The 20,769-nt window shown below is 47.3% G+C and overlaps 1 protein-coding gene across 1 annotated transcript in view; it reads left to right on the top strand.

Moving 5' to 3' along the window:
- LOC119962304 (dynein heavy chain 11, axonemal-like) overlaps nucleotides 1–20,769 on the top strand; it is a 690,045-nt gene that overhangs the window by 252,196 nt on the left and 417,080 nt on the right. The window contains exon 24 of the mRNA XM_038790290.1: nucleotides 9,273–9,405. Within this exon, the coding sequence (XP_038646218.1) occupies nucleotides 9,273–9,405 (133 nt within the window). The remainder of the gene's footprint in view (nucleotides 1–9,272; nucleotides 9,406–20,769) is intronic.

Here is a 20,769-nt window from a genome sequence, read left to right on the forward strand (position 1 = left end):
TATTTACATACTGCTCTAAAAAGCTCCTTACAAATTCTGCTCCATCTACACCTCCAACACTACATGAGTCCCATTCAATGTTGGGGAAGTTAAAATCTCCATGGTTCCCTAATCTTGCCATTTCTAACAACCACCCTATTGCTCCTACATTGTTCTATAATCTGTCTACATATTTGTACCTCTACTTCACGCTCGCTTTTGGGAGGCCTATAATAAAGTCCCAACAATGTTAGTGCACCCTTCCTATTTCTTAGCTCTATCCATATTGCCTCAGTGCTCGAATCCTCCATCGTGCCCTCCTTAATCACAGCTATGATATCATCTCTGACTAGTAATGCAACTCCTCCAGCCCTTTTACCTCCCTCTCTATCCCTCCTGAAGCATCTATACCCTGGGATATTTAGTTGCCAGTCTTGCCCTTCCCTCAACCAAGTCTCAGTAATACCAATAACATCATATTCCCAGGAACTAATCCAAGCCCTAAATTTATCTGCCTTACCTGCTACACTTCTTGCATTAAAACAACTTGCCCTCAAACCACCTATCCCTTTGCGTTCATCATCTCTTCCCTGTCTACTCTTCCCCTTAGTCACATTGAGTTTATTATCTAGTACCTTACTGGCTTTAGTTGCTGCCTCTTTACTGACCTCTCACTTCCTAATCTGGTTCCCATCCCCCTGCCACATTAGTTTAAAACCTCCCCAACAGTGTCAATTGCGAACCCGGGGAATCCCACACCGTTTCTCATTGGAATCGATTGTGTTCCACGTGACGCTGGTTCTAGTTCCTTAACAGTCGCTGAATCGGTCCAGCCACGGAGCCAGTTTTGCTGTTGTGGAACTCCATGAATGCTGCCTGGCATCAACACTAAGGAACATCTCGAACGGAGAATTTTGCCGAATAATTTGAAACAGGGAATTGATTTTTTAAAATTCTTTTGTTCAAAGAACAATATGATTAGAATCACCAGTAGATCCATTCTTAATTATAGAAAAACTCACAACTATATAGCTTGCCTTGATACAATGATCTCATACAACATGATATTTCTTTTGAAACAGTTCATTTATTGTAAATCATGATAATTACAATGTCTGCACATTGTTATTTTAAGACAAAGAAAAAAATATATTTCATGAGGGTTTGATCAACTTCTGTGCAACCAATTAAATAAGACGAAAACTATTTTCTCAGGCCTTCTTACTCTCATTTTGTTTCTTGCATCTGTTACTTTAAGAAACCATTCCATGTAATTAACATCCTTGGGTGCTGTGCATTTTAATGTTTTGTTTGCATATTGTTTTGTCTTAGTCAATCCCAGATAAGGAGTGTATGATGGACCAGAACAACCAAAACAATGTGCAGAATTTGATTCTTTAAGATATGTACCCTCAGTTTTATTCCACCTAAATTCAAGAATTTTCCTCAAGATTGGTGAATTAATATGCTTTGCCAGTAATTTCTTTCTTTCTGCCACAGTAAAATGTGTACTATGTCCCAAAAACTATTATTAAGCTCGCTGGATTTTGACTGCTGACAAATTTCTGGTGGGAAAATTGCTGTCTAGTTAGCTTCCAGCCCACAGAAGAACGGGTTCTGGCAGATTTTTCAATCCCATTGGTGTCTTCCTACCTAGCTAGGAAGTGGCAGAAAATCATGTGTGTTCATAGTATGAGGGAGATTGTATGGATTGTCATCACTGTGTAAAGTGAACCTGGAAGACCAATGGAGATAGAACCTAAAGCTTGGAAGAACGTGGGGCTCTTGGCCACAACAAATACTTAAAGGAAGCAAGTAAAAGGGGTCCATCAGTCTGGATTTAAAACCAGATGAAACAGTCTCTTAAAGTTGTGAAGGATCAAAGAAAATCATAAGAATGTGGAGAGACAATATAAAATATACAACTCTGAAGGAGGCGCAGGGTTAGAGGCACCTGGGTGTATATGTGATTAAGTAATTGAAGGTGGCAGGATTGGTTGTGAAAGGTGTTAATAAAACATACAGTATCCTTATTATCGGGATTTACAAGAGCACGCCATTGTTGAACTTCGATGAGATGCTAGTCCTGGTCTCCACACTTTAGGAAAAAGTGAAGTCTTTGGAAAGATTGCAGAAAAGAGTTAAGAAAATTATTCCAGTGATTAGGAACTTTAGTTATGAAGATAGAATTGAGAAGTTGGGTCTGTTCTCCTTGGAGAAAAGAGAACATTTGATAGAGGTATTCAAAATAATTTGGGGCCTGGATGGAGAGTTGATGAGGAGAAACTGTTCACACTCATGAAAGGATTGAAATAAGAAGTCTTACAACACCAGGTTAAAGTCCAACAGGTTTGTTTTGAATCACTAGTTTTCAGAGCACTGCTCCTTCCTCAGGTGAAAGAAGAGATGGGTTCCAGAAACATATATATCGATAAAGTCAAAGATGCAATACGATACTTTGAATGTGAGTCTTTGTAGGAAATTAAGTCTTTACAGATACAGACGGAGCAACTGGAGAGAGGGATAATCAAAGGTTAAAGAGGTGTGAATTACCTCAAGCCACGATAGTTGGTAGGATTTTGCAAGCCGAGGACAGATGGTGGGGGGTGAATGTAATGCGACATGAATCCAGGCCGTACACATGTGTGCAGAACCTGGCTATATGTTTCTGCTTGGCGATTCTGCGTTGTTGATAAGGTAAGGTTTTTTTATTTCTATTTTTTAAATCGTGTGATTGGTAACAATTTTTCTTTTTTTTTCCTTTTTCATTTATCTATTATTTGATATAATATTTGGACTAAGTTAAGCATAAGATTAAAAATGGCAGGAGATCTCAGACCCATGTTATGTTCCTCTTGCTCAATGTGGGAGCTCAGGGACGTGGCTGAAGTCCCTGTCTCCTTCATGTGGGGGAAGTGTGTCCAGCTGCAGCTCTTGTTAAACCGCATGACGGCTCTGGAGCTGTGGGTGGACTCACTTTGGAGCATCTGCGATGCTGAGGAGGTTGCGGATAGCACGTTTAGCAAATTGTTCACACCACAGATTAGGATTGCTGTGGGAATGGGTGACCAAAAAGCAGAGAACAAGCAGGATGGTAGTGCAGGTGTCCCCTGTTGTCATCTCGCTCCAAAAAAAGTATACCGTTTTCGATACTGTTGTGGGAGATGGCTCACCAGGGGAAGGCAGCAGTAGCCAGGATCATGGCACCGTGGCTGGCTCTGCTTTACAGAAGGGCGGGAAAAAAAGTGGAAGGGCGATAGTCATTGGGGATTCAATTGTAAGGGGAGTAGATAGGCGGTTCTGTGGTCGAAAACGAGACTCCCGAATGGTATGTTGCCTCCCAGGTGCACGGGTCAGGGATGTCTCAGATCGGCTGCAGAACATTCTGAAGGGGGAGGGTGAACAGCCAGTTGCTGTGGTGCATATAGGCACCAATGATATAGGTAAAAAACGTGATGAGGTCCGACAAGCAGAATTAAGAGCCAAGTTTAAAAAGTCGGACCTCAGAGGTAGCAATCTCAGGATTGCTACCAGTGCCAAGTGGTAGTCAGAGTAGAAATGAAAGAATACGCAGGATGAATGCGTGGCTTGAGAGATGGTGCAGGAGAGAGGGGTTCAGATTTTTGGGACATTGGGACTGGTTCTGGGGGAGGTGGGACTGCTACAAATTGGACGGTCTACACCTGGGCCGGACTGGGATCAATGTCCTTGGGGGTGCTTTTGCTAACGCTGTTGGGGAGGGTTTAAACTAATGTGGCAGGGGGATGGGAACCAAATGAGGAGGTTAGTGGACAGTAAGGAGGCTGTAAGGAAGTGAGCGTGACTAAGGGGAAGAGTAGGCAGGGAGCAGATGATGAATGCAAAGGGACTGCTGGTCTGAGGTGCATTTATTTTAATGCAAGAATTGTAGTAGGTAAAGCAGATGAATGTAGGGCTTGGATTAGTACCTGGGAGTATGATGTTATTGCTATTTCTGAGACTTGGTTGAGGGAAGGGCATGATTGGCAACTAAATATCCCAGGATATCGATGCTTCAGGCGGGATAGAGAGGGAGGTAAAAGGGGTGGAGGAGTTGCATTACTGGTCAGAGAGGATATCACAGCTGTGCTGAAGGAGGGCACTATGGAGGACTCGAGCAGTGAGGCGATATGGGCAGAGCTCAGAAATAGGAAGGGTGCAGTAACAATGTTGGGGCTGTACTACAGACTTCCCAACAGCAAGTGTTAGATAGAGGTACAAATATGTAAACAGATTATGGAAATCTGTAGGAGCAACAGGGTGTTGGTGACAGAAGATTTTAATTTTCCCAACATTGACTGGGATACACATAGTGTCAGAGGTCAAGATGGAGCAGAATTTGTAAGGAGCATCCAGGAGGGTTTTCTAGAGCAGTATGGATATAGTCCAACTCGGGAGGGGGCCATACTGGACCTGGTGTTGGGAAATTAGTCCAGCCAGGTGGTTGAACTTTCAGTCGGGGATTACTTTGGGAATAGTGATCAAAATTCCGTAAGTTTTAGAATACTCATGGACAATGACGGGAGTGGTCCGAAAGGAAGAGTGCTAAATTGGGGGAAGGCCAACTATACCAAAATTCAGCAGGAGCTGGGGAATGTGGATTGGGAGCAGCTATTTGAAGGTAAATTTGATACGTGGGAGGCTTTTAAAGAGAGGTTGATTAGAGTGCAGGACAGACATGTCCCTGTGAAAATGAGGGATAGAAATTTCAAGATTAGGGAACCATGGATGACAGGTGAAATTGTGAGACTAGCTAAGAGGAAAAAGGAAGCATACATAAGGTCTAGGTGACTGAAGACAGACGAAGCTTTGGAAGAATATCGGGAATGTAGGACCAATCTGAAATGAGGAATCAAGAGGGCTAAAAGGAGTCATGAAATATCTTTAGCAAACAGGGTTAAGGAAAATCCCAAAGCCTTTTATTCATATATAAGGAGCAAGAGGGTAACTAGAGAAAGGGTTGGCCCACTCCAGGACAAAGGAGGAAAGTTATACGTGGAGTCAGAGAAAATGGGTGAAATTCTTAACGAGTACTTTGCATTCACCAAGGAGAGGGACATGACGGATTTTGAGGTTAGGGGTAGATGTTTGATTACTCTAGGTCAAGTTGGCATAAGGAGGGAGGATGTGTTGGGTATTCTAAAAGGTATTAAGGTGGACAAGTCCCCAGGTCCGGATGGGATCTATCCCAGGTTACTGAGGGAAGTGAAAGAGGAAATAGCTGGGGCCTTAACAGATATCTTTGCAGCATCCTTGTACATGGGTGAGGTACTGGAGGACTGGCGAATTACTAATGTTGTCCCCTTGTTTAAGAAGGGTAGCAGGGATAATCCAGGGAATTATAGACCGGTCAGCCTGACGTCAGTGGTAGGGAAGCTGCTGGAGAAGATACTGAGGGATAGGATCTATTCCCATTTGGAAGAAAATGGGCTTATCAGTGATAGGCAACATGGTTTTGTGCAGGGAAGGTCATGTCGTACCAACTTAATAGAATTCTTTGGGGCAGCACGGTAGCATTGTGGATAGCACAATTGCTTCACAGCTCCAGGGTCCCAGGTTCGATTCCGGCTTGGGTCACTGTCTGTGTGGAGTCTGCACATCCTCCCCGTGTGTGCGTGGGTTTCCTCCGGGTGCTCCGGTTTCCTCCCACAGTCCAAAGATGTGCAGGTTAGGTGGATTGGCCGTGATAAATTGCCCTTAGTGTCCAAAATTGCCCTTAGTGTTGGGTGGGGTTACTGGGTTATGGGGATAGAGTGGAGGTGTTGACATTGGGTAGGGTGCTCTTTTCAGGAGCCAGTGCAGACTCGATGGGCCAAATGGCTTCCTTCTGCACTGTAAATTCTATGAAAATATCTATGAAATGACAAAGTTGATTGATGAGGGAAGAGCTGTAGATGTCATATACATGGACTTCAATAAGGCATTTGATAAGGCTCCCCACGGTAGGCTGATTGAGAAAGTGAAGTCTCATGGGGGTCCAGAGTGTACTAGCTAGATGGATAAAGAGGTGGCTGGGCAACAGGAGACAGAGAGTAGTGGCGGAAGGGAGTGTCTCAAAATGGAGAACTGTACCAGTGGTGTTCCACAGGGATTCGTGCTGGGACCACTGTTGTTTGTGATATACATTAATAATCTGGAGGAAGGTATAGGTGGTCTGATTAGCAAGTTTGCAGATGACACTAAGATTGGTGGAGTAGCAGATAGCGAGGAGGACTGTCAGAGAATACAGCAGAATGTAGATAGATTGGAGAGCTGGGCGGAGAAATGGCAGATGGAGTTACGAAGTGATGCATTTTGGAAGATCCAGTACAAGAGTGAACTATATGGTAAGTGGAAAAGCCCTGGGGAAAATTGATGTACAGAGAAATCTGGGTGTTCAGGTCCATTGTACCCGCAGGTCGATAGACTGGTCAAGAAGGCATACAGCATGCTTGCCTTCATCGGACAGGGTATTGAGTACAAGAGTTGGCAGGTCATGTTACAGTTGTATAAGACTTTGGTTCAGCCACATTTGGAATGCTGCGTACAGTTCTGGTCGCCACATTACCAAACGGATGTGGATGCTTTGGAGAAGGTGCAGAGGAGGTTCACCAGGATGTTGCCTGGTTTGGAGGGCGCTGGCTATGAAGAGAGGTTGAATAGATTAGGATTATTTTCATTAGAAAGACGGAGGTTGAGGGGGGACCTCATTGAGGTCTCCAAAAGCATGAGAGGTATCGACAGGGTGGATAGCAAGAAGGTGTTCCCAGAGTAGGGGATTCAATTACTAGTGGTCACGATTTCAAGGTGAAAGGGGAAAAGTTTAAGGGAGATATGCGTGGAAAGTTCTTTACGCCGAGGGTGGTGGGTGCCTGGAACGCATTGCCGGTGGAGGTGGTAGAGGCGGGCACGATAGCATCATTTAAGATGTATCTAGACAGATACATGAATGGGCAGGGAGTAGAGGTACAGTAGTCCCCCATTATAACGCGGGTGTTGGGGTCCAAGACAGCCACCCGCGTTGTATCCGAGCCGCGGATATCCACGATGGGGGTTTTAAATTTATTTAAAAATCTATGCTAGCGCTTCCCATTGTGAGTCTACGGGGGGCGGGGGGAGAGGTCAGACCCCCGTAGACTCACAATGGGAAGCGCCAGCATAGATTTTTAAATAAATTTAAAACCCCCATCGTGGATCTAATTAAAACAGTGTCAATTTCAGCGGCCGGCTCACTTTGATCTGGAGAGGTAAGCTGCTCTCTCACTGAAACAATCAGCCGGCCGCTGAAATTGACACTGCCGGCTGCTCTCTCCCTCCAATCCAACTTTTAAGTTTTAATGTTGGCCGGCTGATTGTTTCAGTGAGAGAGCAGCTTCCCTCTCCGGATCAAAGTGAGCCGGCCGCTGAAATTGACACTGCCGGCTGCTCTCTCCCTCCAATCAGCCGGCAGTGTCAATTTCAGCGGCCGGCTCACTTTGATCCGGAGAAGGAAGCTGACAGTTGGGGTCCATAAGCCCCCCCGCCGTATATCGCGAACCGCGGTATTGCGGAGCGCGGTATAACGGGGGACTACTGTATACAAATCCTTAGAAAATAGGCGACAGTTTTAGATAGAGGATCTGGATCGGCGCAGGCTTGGAGGGCCGAAGGGCCTGTTCCTATTTTTCTTTGTTCTTTGTTCTCTGTTCCTTGTTGTTGCACGTCCTGAAGGCCGAACAAACATCTTGCCAAGGTCATCCCCACACTCCCACTACTTGCCTTCAAACAACCGTGCAACCTCAAACAAACCATTGTCTCCAGCCTTCAGAACAGCGACCACGACACCACACAATCCTGCCGTGGCAATCTCTGCAAGACGTGCCAGATCATCGACATGGGTACCACCATGACACGTGAGAACACCATCCACCAGGTACGTGGTACATACTCGTGCGACTCAGCCAACATTGTCTACCTCATACGCTGCAGGATAGGATGTCCCGAAGCGTGGTACATTGGCGAGACCATGCAGACGCTGCGACAATGGATGAACGGACATTGTGCGACAATCACGAGGCATCAATGTTCCTTTCCAATCGGGGAACAGTTCAGCAGTCAAGGATATTCAGCCTCTAATCTTTGGGTAAGCGTTCTATAAGGCAGCCTTCAGGACAGGCGACAACGCAGAATCGCTGAGCAGAAACTTGAATCATAGAATCATAGAATTTACAGTGCAGAAGGAGGCCATTCGGCTGATCTTGTCTGCACCAGCCCTTACAAAGAGCACCCTACTCAAGCCCACGTATCTACCCACCCAGTAACCCCCACTTAACCTTTTTTGGACACAAAGGGCAATTTAATATGGCCAATCCACCTAACCCGCACATCTTTGAACTGTGGGAGGAAACCGGAGCACCAGGAGGAAACCCACGCAGACATGGGGAGAACGTGCAGACTCCGCACAGACAGTGACCCAGCCAGGAATCGAACCTGGGACCCTGGAGCTGTGAAGCAACTGCTAACCACTATGCTACCGTGCTGCCCTATATAGCAAACTTCTAGCAAAGTTCCGCACACATGAGTGCGGCCTCAACGGGGACCTGGGATTCACCCCCCCACCATCTGGCCTGGGCTTGCGAAATCCTACCAACTGTCCTGGCTTGAGACAATTCACACCTCTTTAATCTTTGATTATCCCTCTCTCCAGTTGCTCCGTCTGGACATGTAGACTTAATTACCTGCAAAGACTTGCATTCAAAGTATCGTATTGCGTCTTTGACTTTGTCTATATATATGTTTCTGGAACCCACCTCTTCATTCACCTGAGGAAGGAGCAGTGCTCCAAAAGCTAGTGATTCGAAACAATCCTGTTGGATGTTAACCTGGTGTTGTCAGACTTCTTACTGTGCTCACCCCAGTCCAACGCCGGCATCTCCACATCATGAAAGGATTGAGAATGAGGGGGCATAGATTTGAAATAATTGGCAAAAGAAGGGAAAGTGACATGAGGAAAAGCTTTTTCACGTATCGAGTGGTTAGGGTCTGGTGCAGGCAAGTTCAATGGAGGCATTTAAAAGGCAATTAGATTGTTATCTGAAAAGGAACAATGTGGCAGGGATATGTGGAGAATTCGGGAGAATGGCAACAGTAGAATTGCTCATTCTGAGAACTAGTGCAGATATGACCAGCCAAATGGCCTCTTTCTGCGCTGTTAGAATTCTGTGATTCTGTGAAGTCAATATCCAAGAATCTACAGGAACGTATTCTGTAACTACCAGCATATAAGCAATGTGACTGCACTTGTCTGATGTCTACAGATATTAAGAACTCTTCACAGGACGTACGCCAACATGATATTAAAGCCAATGTGGTGTGACATAAACCCCAAGGCCGTGACCACGGATGAACTATTTGGATTTTTGCATCCTGCTACACGTGAATGGAAGGATGGTAAGTAAAGTTAAATGGTAAAATATAGCTTTTGGATATAACAGATAAAATGGTGATTTTTTTTCCCCCTCAAATTACCATCGGATGAATGTAACTCTTCATTGAGAGTTATCTACCTCATGATTCAGTAAGTAAAAACATTTCTGCTTCCGGAGTAGCTGGGTTACAGTCCGGGGAAGGAAAACGAATGGGCATGCAGTGCAGGAATCCCTCGTGGCTGTTCCCCTTCAAAACAAGGATACCATTTTGGATGCTGTTGGGGGGGATGGCCTCCTGGGGGAAGGCTCTAGCAGCCAGGTCTCTGACACTGAGCCTGGCTCTGTGGCTCAGAAGGGAAGGGGAAGAATAGAAAAGCAGTAGTGATAGGAGACTCAATGGTTAGAGGAATGGATGGGATATTCTGTGGTCGCGAATGAGACTCCCAGAAGGTATGTTGCCTCCCGGGTGCCAGGGCTAGAGATGTCTCGGATTGAGTGTACAGGATTCTTAAGGGGGAGGGTGAGCAACCAAAAGTTGTGGTGTACATAGGCACCAACGACATAGCTAAGAAAAGGGATGAAGATCTAAAAAGTGATTTTAGGGAGTTAGGTTGGAAGCTAAAGAGCAGGACAAGCAGAGTATGGTTCTCAGAATTGCTACCGGTGCCACGTGCAAGTGAGGCAAGGAACAGAGTGCGAGTGCAGGTGAACACGTGGCTACAGGGCTGGTACAGGAAGGAAGACTTCAGATATGTGGATCATTGGGATATCTTCTGGGGAAGGTGGGACCTGTACATGAAGGACAGATTGTACCTAAACTGGAGAGGCACCAATATCCTGGGTGGGAGGTTTGCTTGAGCTCTTCGGGAGGGTTTAAACTAGTTTGGCAGGGGATGGGAACCAGAGCTTTGGATCAGAGGACAGGGTAGCTGTTGAACAGGCAGAAATAGTATGCAGCAAGACTGTAAGGAAGGATAGACAGTTGATAGGGCAATGTTGCACTCAGTGGAATTGGTTAAAGTGTGTATGTTTCAATGCAAGGAGTGTCAGGAATAAGGGAGATGAACTTAGAGCATGAATCAGTACTTGGAACTACTATGTTGTGGCCATTATGGAAACGTGGATTTCACAGGGTCAGGAATGGTTGTTAGAATGTTCCGGGGTTTAGATGTTTTCAGAAGAATAAGGAGGGAGGTAAAAGAGGAGGGGGAGTGGCACTGTCAATTAGGGAGTGCACCACAGCTGCAGAAAAGGACGTAGTTGAGGAGGATTTGTCTACTGAGTCAGTATGGGTGGAAGTCAGAAACAAGAAAGGAGCAGTCACTTTATTGGGAGTTTTCTATAGACCCCCCAATAGCAGCAGAGAGATAGAGGAACAGATTGGGTGGCAGATTTTGGAAAAGTGCAGAAGTAACAGAGTTGTTGTCATGGGTGACTTCAACTTCCCTAATATTGACTGGAACCTCCTTACTGTAAATGGTTTGGATGGAGCAGATTTTGTCAGGTGTAGGAAGGATTCCTGACTCAATATGGAGATAGGCCGACTAGGGGGGAAGCCATATTAGACTTGGTGCTTGTGGTGGTATGGATATGAGCACTGCCATTGGTGCAGAGCACTGACTTCCCATTGGCGCTGGCTGGTCATGTGCCTCTCGTCCGATTTGTTGGGACTTGTCATGTGACTGCTCTCCAATTGGCCTCCGAGGTGGGGTATAAGTACCCAGAGTTCCCGGCGGTCGGTCATTCTCTGTAGTCGACCACCGGGATAAAACTAGCTGATTAAAGCCACAGTTCAGATCCTAAATGTGTCTTGAGTCGAATTGATGGTACATCAATTTAATCAGCTAGAATTTTGGAATGGAGCTTCGCATCAAGCCTGACTGCCTCCGCACCAGCACGCATGCTGCAAATGCGTCTGCAATTTTTAAACACTGGCAGGCGTGTTTTAATAGCTACCTGACGACTGCAGCCGGCAAGCCCACCAAGGAGCAGAAACTCCATATCCTCACTCATGCGCGGGCACATCGGTCTACACAATGATCGAAGACGAAGGCGATTTTGATGCGGCCATGGAGATTTTCAAAGGACACTTTCTCCGGCCGGTCAATGAAGTTTATGCACGGCATCTCCTGACGACCAGACAACAGTTCCCTGGTGAGTCCTTCGACGAGTTTTACCAGGCCCTCGCAGCTCTAGGGAGAACGTGCGCATGTCTCCAATTTTCGGCGACGGAGCACATGGAACTTCTAATCAGAGACGCTTACGTTGCTGGCGTGCAGTCTCCTTCTATCCGCCAACGATTGTTAGAAAAGAACACCCTCAGCCTAGCTGAGGCACGGACTCTTGCAACCTCCCGGGAGGGTTTTCAAAAATTTCAAACTCTTCATTCCCCCCCACCTATGTACTCCGGCACTTTTGGGCCTGGACTTCCAGTGCAACCTACAGAGCTTGACCTTTCAATTCGGCAGCCCTATTCCTCCTCTTACTGTTTGCAGCCTCGCGTCCCTCAAAGTGGACCCCCCTTCCTTGTTTGCTAATCTCACCCCAGATTGTAAACCTGTCGCCACTCGGAGCAGATGCTACAGTGCCCAGGACCGGACCTTCATCGGGTCCGAGGTCCAGAGGCTCCTTAAAGAAGGAATGATCGGGGCCAGCAACAGTCCCTGGCGAGCCCAAGTGCTGGTAGTTCGGACTGGGGAGAAAAACCGGATGGTCATCGATTACAGTCAGACCATCAACAGGTTTACGCAGCTGGACGCGTATCCTCTCCCCCGTATTTCCGACCTGGTTAACAGGATCGCAAAGTACAAAGTCTTCTCCGCGCGAGTGACCGAAAGTACATCGCGTTTGAGGCAGATGGGCGCCTCTACCACTTCCTCAGGGTTCCATTCGGTGTCACAAATGGAGTCTCGGTCTTCCAATGGGAGATGGACCGAATGGTCGACAAGCTCGGTTTACGGGCCACCTTCCCGTATCTCGATAACTTCACCATCTGCGGCCACGACCAGCAGGATCACGACATCAGCCTCCAAAAATTCCTCCGAACCGCAAAACTCCTTCATTTAACTTACAATAAGGATAAGTGCGTGTTTAGCACCGACCGTCTAGCCATCCTTGGCTACGTAGTGCGTAATGGAATGATAGGCCCCGATCCCGAACGCATGCGCCCCCTGATGGAACTCCCTCTCCCCAACTCCCTCAAATGCTGCCTGGGCTTCTTCTCATACTACGCCCAGTGGGTCCCCAACTACGCCGACAAAGCCCGCCCCCCCCCATCCAGTCCACCTCCTTTCCCCTGTCGATGGAGGACCGCCAGGCCTTTAGCCGCATCAAAATGGATATCGCAACGGCCACGATGCATGCTATCGACGAGTCCCTCCCATTCCAGGTCGAGAGCGACGCGTCTGACGTAGCTCTGGCGGCCACCCTGAACCAAGCGGGTAGACCCGTGGCCATTTTCTCCCGAACCCTCCACGCTTCCGAAATCCGCCATTCCTCGGTGGAAAAGGAGGCACAGGCCATAGTTGAAGCTGTGCGATACTGGAGGCACTATCTGGCCGGCAGGAGGTTTACCCTCCTCACAGACCAACGGTCAGTAGCTTTCATGTTCGACAATGCGCAGAGGGGCAAGATCAAGAACGACAAGATCTTGCGGTGGCGGATCGAGTTGTGGCAAGGCTTAAACAACATAATGGGCTACAAAGCAAAGCTGAGTAGAATCTCTGGCAGCAGCGCATACCTCCCCGATGAACTCAATGTATTCTATACTCGGTTCGCGCAAGAAACCATCAAACCGTTGTCAACTGCCCCAGCAGCTTCGGACACACCCATAGCTACTGTTACAGCTTCTGAAGTCCGATTGGTCTACTTGAATGTGAACCCTCAGAAAGCGACTGGCCCTGACGGGTTCCCTGGTCGTGCACTCAGATCCTGCGCCGATCAGCTGGCAGATGTGTTCGCGGACATCTTCAACCTCCCCTACTCCGTTCCGAGGTCCCTACCTGTTTCAAGAAGACCACTATCATACCGCTGCCAAAGAAGAACCAGGCAACATGCCTCAACAACTAGCGTCCGGTGGCCTTGACACCGATCATTATGAAGTGCTTCAAGAGATTGGTCATGAGGCACATCAACTCCATACACCCACAATGCCTTGATGTACTGCGATTCAAAAACGGCCACAACCGGTCCATAGCAGAAGCCATCCCTCTTGCCCTACACTCATCCCTGGAGCATCTCAACAACAAGGATTCCCATGTCAGACTCCTATTCATTGACTAGGGAACCCTAGATACGGAGGGATATTATGAATCTTATCAATCTTGTCAAAAAGGAAAAGGAAGCATTCGTAAGGTCTAAATGGCTTACGACAGATGAAGCCCTTGAAGAATATAAAGCCAGTAGGACGGAACTTAAGGTAGGAGTTAGGAAGGCTAAAGGTCATTGGCAAACAGGATTATGGAAAATTCTGAGGTGTTTTATACATGTGTAAAAGAGCAAGAGGGTAGCCAAAGAGTTGGTCCATTCAAGGATATTGGAGGGAATCTATGAATGGAACGAGAGGAAATGGGTGAGATACTAAATGAATACTTTGCCTCAGTATTCACCAAAGAAAAGGACTTGGTGGATGAGGAGTATAGATTAGAGTGTGTACCTATTCTGAGTTCATGTTGATATTAATAAAGCGGAGGTGTTGGGCATCTTAAAAAGCATTAAAGTAGATATGTCCACAGGACCTGATGGGATCTACCCCAGAATACTACAAGGGAGGAAATTGCTGGGCCTTGACAGTAATCTTTGTATCATCATTGGCTACAGGTGAAGTTCCAGAGGACTGGAGAGAGGCCAATGTTGTTCCATTGTTTAAGAAGGGCAGGAGGAATAATTCAGGAAATTATAGGCCGGTGAGCCATACGTCAGGGGTAGAGAAATTATTTGAAAAGATTCTTAAAGATAGGATTTATTCACATTTGAAAACAAATGGACTTATTAGTGATGGATAGCATGGTTTTGTGAAGGGGAGGTCGTGCCTCACTAATTTGATCGTTTTTCAAGGAAATTACAAAGATGATAGATAAGGGAAAGGCACTAGATGTTGTACACATGGACTTCATACTGGACTGGTACAAAAGGTGAAGTCACACGGGATCAGAGGAGAGCTGGCAAGTTGAATACAGAACTGGCTTGGGCACCGAAGACAGAGGCTGGCAGTAGAAGGGTGTTTTTCTGAATGGAAGGCTGTGACTAGCGGCATTCCACAGGGATCAGTTCTGGGACCTTTGTTGTCCGTGGTATATATAAATGATTTGGAAGAAAATGAAGCTGGTCTGATTAGTAAATTCATAGACGACACAAAATAGGTGGAGTTGCGGATAGTGAAGAGGATTGGCAGAGGATACAGCAGGATATAAACTGGTTGGAGTCTTGGCCGAAGAAATGGCAGATGGAGTTTAATCCGGACAAGTGTGAGGTTATGCCCTTTGGAAGGTCCAGTGCATGTAGGAATTACACAATAAATGATAGAATTCTTGTGAGTACTGACAGGCAGAGAGATCTAGACGTGTATGTCCACCGATCACTGAAAATGGCAATGCATGTGGATAAGGTGGTCAAGAAGGTATACGGCATGCTGCCGTTCATCATTCAGGGCATTGAATATAAAAATTGGCAAGTCATGTTGCAGCTGTACAGGACCTTAGTTCAACCTCCTTTGGAATATTGTGTACAATTCTGGTTGCCACACTACCAGAAGGATGTGGATGCTTTAGAGAGGGTACATAAGTGGATTATTAGGATGTTGTTTGGTGTGGAAGACATTAGCTATGAGGAGAGGTTAGATAAACTCGGTCTGTTCTTACTGAAACGACGGAGGTTGAGAGGTGACCTGATAGAGATCCACAAGATTAAGACTGGCATGGACAGAGTGGATAGTCAGATGCTCTTTCCTAGGGTAGGAGAGTTGAGTACGAGGGGGACATAGGTTTAACGTGCATAGGAAAAAGTTTAGAACAGACGTGCGAGGCACGTTTATTACACAGAGGGTGGTAAATATATGGAACGCGCTGCCTGGGGAGGTGGTGGGAGCAGGTACAATAGCGGCATTTAAGGGACATCTAGACAAATATATGAATAGGCTGGGAATGGAAGGATACGGACCAGATCATTTCATATACTTAATGATTTGTTGAGCTGCTCGCAGAAAAATACATTTCACTGTACCATGGTACACGTGACAATAAACAAATCCAAAATGTACATGCCCCATCCAATCCTTCTACTAATCAGCTTAAGCCTCTGTTCCTTGGTAATTGACCCATTGGTTAGAGGAATCAAGTATTTCCTGTCTATCCTATCTGGGCCCCTCGTAATTTTATACACCTCAATTAGCTCACCCCTTAACCACCTCTGTTCTAAGGAAAGCAACCCTAGCCTATCCAATCTCTTCTCATAGCTGCAAGTTTCAAGCCCTGGCAACATTTATGTAAATCTTCTCTGCATTCTTTCCGGAGCAATTATGTCCTTCTTGTAATGTGGTGTCCAGAACTCTACACACAATTCCAGCTGTAGCCTTAACCAGCATTTTATACAGTTCCATCATTACATACCTTCTTTTGTGTTCAATACCTCACTCAATAATGGAAAACATTTCTTGACCACTTTGCCCATTGTCTTGCCACCTTCAAGGACATGTTGTCCAGGACATCAGGAGAATTTTGTTTCTTGAAGGCCAACAGTGCCTACACAACCTCTCTCCCCCAACCTGAGTGAGCAGTGATAACTGGACAGGAACTGAAAATGAAATGAAAAATGAAATGAAAATCGCTTATTGTCACAAGTAGGCTTCAAATGAAGTTACTGTGAAAAGCCCCTAGTCGCCACATTCCGGCGCCTGGTCGGGGAGGCTGGTACGGGAAGGCACTGTTGCTAAGTTTGCAGATGATAGAAAGATCTGTAGAGGGACAGGTAGTATTGAGGAAGCAAGGGGACAGGTTAGGAGAATGGGCAATGAAGTGGCAGATGAAATACAATGTGGAAAAGTGTGAGGTTATGCACTTTGGAAGGAAGAATTTAGGCATAGCTATTTTCTAAATGGGGAAATGCTTAGGAAATCAGAAGCACAAAGAGACTTAAGAATCCTTGTTCACGAGTCTCTTAAGGTTAATGTGCAGGTTCAGTCGGCAGTTAGGAAGGTAAATGCAATGTTAGCATTCATGTTGGTGACTTCTATCTTTATTAATAACCACAGTGTGCGAATGTATTCTGTGTGTTGGACAAATGACCACACAAATATTTAATATAATCACAGTTTATTGGTGAACATAGGATTAGTTCTGTACTTAATAAATTACACGCTACTACACAGTAGACTGTAGCTAACAGTTTAAAAGACCTTTACTTAACTTCCAAGTGACCGTCTCTGTGCAGGTTAGATAAGGCCTTTATCTGGTTCCTCACGTGTGGCGGCTGGAGGTTGGTTGGTTCGCCTAGACTGATTGTTGTCTTAAGGTGGAGGTCGTGGGACCTTGAACTTGGCTGGTCGATGTGCTGCAGTTGGATGATAGAAGCCGATCCCCAAAAGAGGCAGAATGTTGGTTGCGTAGTTCTTCTTATCCTCCGATCTTTTGTGCTCTTTTGGGTGGTCCCAGGTAGGGATCCAGTGGAGCGATAGGATTTCAATCACCCTTATCGATTCTGGCCAATTTGGGGCGGGTACCTTGATGGCTGGGCAGGTCTTAGTCCTTATTGTCCAAGGCACGTCGGCACTCCCAAATGAGGCAAACAGGCGCTCCCGAGTCTGCTACTTATTGTAAGTTTCAATCTGGAGCCCATTGTCCTGGGAAGACCTGTGATTGGCCTCTAGCAGGTGTGAGTTTCTGTATAAGTCTTAGTTGTCGTTTGCAATATACAAAAGTTGTGTCCTGTCTGTGTCCCAACCTGACCACAATTCCCATCGTCCTTTGCGGGCGGCCATTTTAAATGGCAACAATGTCTATAATGGCTATTAGATCACACTAGAATAAAGACCAGAGATGTACTTCTGAGGCTGTATAAGGCTCTGGTCAGACCCCATTGGAGTACTGTGAGCAGTTTTGGGCCTCGTATCTAAGGAAAGATGTGCTGGCCTTGGAAAGGGTCCAGAGGAGGTTCACAAGAATGATCGTTGGAATGAACAGCTCGTCGTATGAGGAAGGTTGAGGACTCTGGGTCTGTACTCGCCGAGTTTAGAAGGATGAGGGGGGATCATATTGAAACTTACAAGATACTACGAGGACTGGATAGAGTGGGCGTGGAAAGGATGCTTCCACTTGTAGGAAAAATTAGAATCAGACGACACAACCTCAGACTACAGGGACGACCCTTTAAAACAGAGATGAGGAGGAATTTCTTCAGCTGGAGGCTGGTGAATCTGTGGAACTCTTTGCCGCAGAAGGCTGTGGAGGCCAAGTGTCTTTAAGACAGAGATTCTTGATGAGGGGAGGGGATCAGGGGTTTTGGGGAGGAGGCAGAAGAATGGGGTTGATAAAAATATCAGCCATGATTGAATAGCGGAACAGACTCGATGGGCCGAGTGGCCTAATTCTGCATCTATGTCTTATGGTCTTATGAGCAGTCGTTCTATCTGCTGCTTATCTAAGCCTTTTAAAACAGCTGAACCTAGAAGTGCCATCAGGTTAAGCACATAACACAACAAATACATTCTCAATGCCAAACAGGTACAGTATAGACACAGAACAAGAATTATTGCAAATATAAGGACAAGAAGAAAATTTACTCAACAATGCAAACCAAACAAAGAAAAAGCAAATAACTGAAACTCTTTCCCTCACAGCTGATCATGTCTAAATCTTTGAAAAAGGAGATAAACAGTTGCCATCTCAGGTAGAATCTCTCAACTGAACCCTGCTGGTACATTTAATCCCCAAATGCAAGAAAGACATTGATACGCGATCAATGAACACAGAAACGAAGGAGTAGTCTGAATCGAAGGCTTTAATCTACAAGAAGTGTGCCCAGCAGCATGAGTAGAGAAAGAACGATGGCTGCTGGGAAACACGGGTTCTTATACTCCGCCTCATAGGCGGAGCTACCTTCCTCTCGACCAATGAGAAGACAACACTTGGGCCAATGGGCAGCGAGCCTTCTACACCAATAGCAGCTCACACTCCCAGGTACCGTAGTACCTCTAGTCATACTACCATATTCACCCCTTGTTGAGAAAGGAACCGGGGGGTGTGCTTTTTGAGAAGCCGGGGAAGGAGGGGGGGGGGGGGGGCGTCCCGTGCGGGTGGGTTAAGATACTGGTAGTATGACTAGTGATATGGGATTATACCTCTCCAATGGCGGCTGCCCACTGGCCCGTAACTATATACAGGGACGTGTTAGCACATGGTAATAATTTACAGAGTTGGAAAATGAGAGAACAAACAAAAAAAAAGTCCATTAACAATTCATATCGACTCGATCAGTCGATCGGGGGCCTTGGACGTCCTCTGTGACCTGCGGAGCTTCGTCGGACACGTAGGAGATGCGGGCGGCCATGACTCCGGAAGCAATGATCCGGTCCTCGTGGATGTTTCCATACCCCTAGACCGAGCTGGTGGGGGCCGGGCCGGGGGGGGGCATCTGGTCTTCTAGGCGGCGCGGGTGAGGAGGTTGGTGGGCCAGGGACGGGAGCGCCTGCGGGGAGCTGTTGCGGTTGGAGGGGGGGTGGGGGGCTGGTGCCGGGGGCAATGGCAGGGATCCGGCAGGTGCCAGGTCCCGTAGGGAGACCGTGTCCTGTCGGCCGTCGGAGTACTCCACATACGCGTATTGCGGGTTAGCGTGGAGCAGCTGGACCCTCTCGACCAGCGGGTCCGACTTGTGCGCCCGCAAGTGTTTCCAGAGCAGGATGGGCCCGGGGGCAGCCAGCCAGGTCGGGAGCGGGGTCTCTGAGGAAGACCTCCTGGGGAAGACAAGAAGGCGTTCATGAGGCGTTAGATTGGTAGATGTGCAAAGTAGTGACCGGATTGAGTGGAGGGCGTCTGGGAGGACCTCTTGCCAGCAGGAGACTGGGAGATTTCTGGACCGTTGGGCCAGCAGGACGGTCTTCCAGACCGCACCGTTCTCCTTCTCGATCTGTCCGTTACCCCAGGGGTTGTAACTGGTCGTCCTGCTTGAGGCAATGCCCTTGCTGAGCAGGAATTGATGCAGTTCGTCACTCATAAAGGAGGAACCCCTATCGCTGTGAATGTAAGCGGGGAATCCGAACAGGGAGAAAATGGTGTGGAGGGCTTTAATGATGGTGGGTGTGGTCATGTCAGGGCAGGGGATGGCGAACGGGAAGCGGGAGCACTCGTCAATCACGTTGAGGAAGTACGTGTTGCGGTTGGTAGAGGGGAGGGGACCCTTGAAGTCCATGCTGAGGCGTTCAAAGGGACGGGAAGCCTTTATCAGATGCGCTTTTTCGGGGCGGTAGAAGTGTGGCTTGCACTCCGCGCTGATCTTTGAGCTTCGTAAGGCTCGTTCAGCTTCACAGGACGATACAAGGTGTCGTAACTGTAGGTGGACAACTCGATCATCCACCGCAAGATCTTGTCGTTCTTTATCTTGCGCCTCTGTGCATTGTCAAACATGAAGGCCACTGACCGTTGGTCTGTGAGGAGGGTGAACCTCCTGCCGGCCAGATAGTGCCTCCAGTGTCGCACAGCTTCTACTATGGCCTGAGATTCCTTCTCGAATGAGGAGTGGCAGATTTCGGAAGCATGAAGGGTACGGGAGAAGAAGACCACGGGTCTGCCCGCTTAGTTGAGAGTGGCTGCCAGAGCTACATCGGACGCGTTGCTCTCGACCTGGAAGGGGAGGGACTCGTCCATAGCGCGCATCGTGGCCTTTGCGATATCCGCTTTGATGCGGCTGAAGGCCTGACAGGCGTTCATCGACAGGGGGAACGTGCCTGTTTGGTTGAGGGGGCGGGCTTTGTCGGCGTAGTTGGGAACCCACTGGGCGTAATTTGAGAAAAAGCCGAGGCAGCGCTTGAGGGCCTTGGGGCAGTGGGGGAGGGGGAGCTCCATCAGGGGGCGCATGCATTCCGGGTCGGGGCCTATCACTCCATTTCGCACTACGTAGCCGAGGATGGCTAGACGGTCGGTGCTAAACACGCATTTGTCCTTGTTGTAAGTGAGATTCAGGAGCTTTGCGGTTTGGAGGAATTTGCGGAGATTGGTGTCGTGGTCCTGCTGATCGTGGCCGCAGATGGTGACGTTATCTAGATACGGGAAGGTTGCCCGTAAACCGTATCGGTTGACCATTCGGTCCATCTCCCTTTGGATGACCGAGACCCCGTTTGTGACACCGAAGGGAACCCTTAAAAAGTGGTAGAGCCGCCCGTCCGCTTCGAACGCAGTGC

This window comes from Scyliorhinus canicula, chromosome 2, assembly GCF_902713615.1.
Source record: "Scyliorhinus canicula chromosome 2, sScyCan1.1, whole genome shotgun sequence".
In the NCBI taxonomy this organism is placed as follows: Eukaryota; Metazoa; Chordata; class Chondrichthyes; order Carcharhiniformes; family Scyliorhinidae; genus Scyliorhinus; species Scyliorhinus canicula.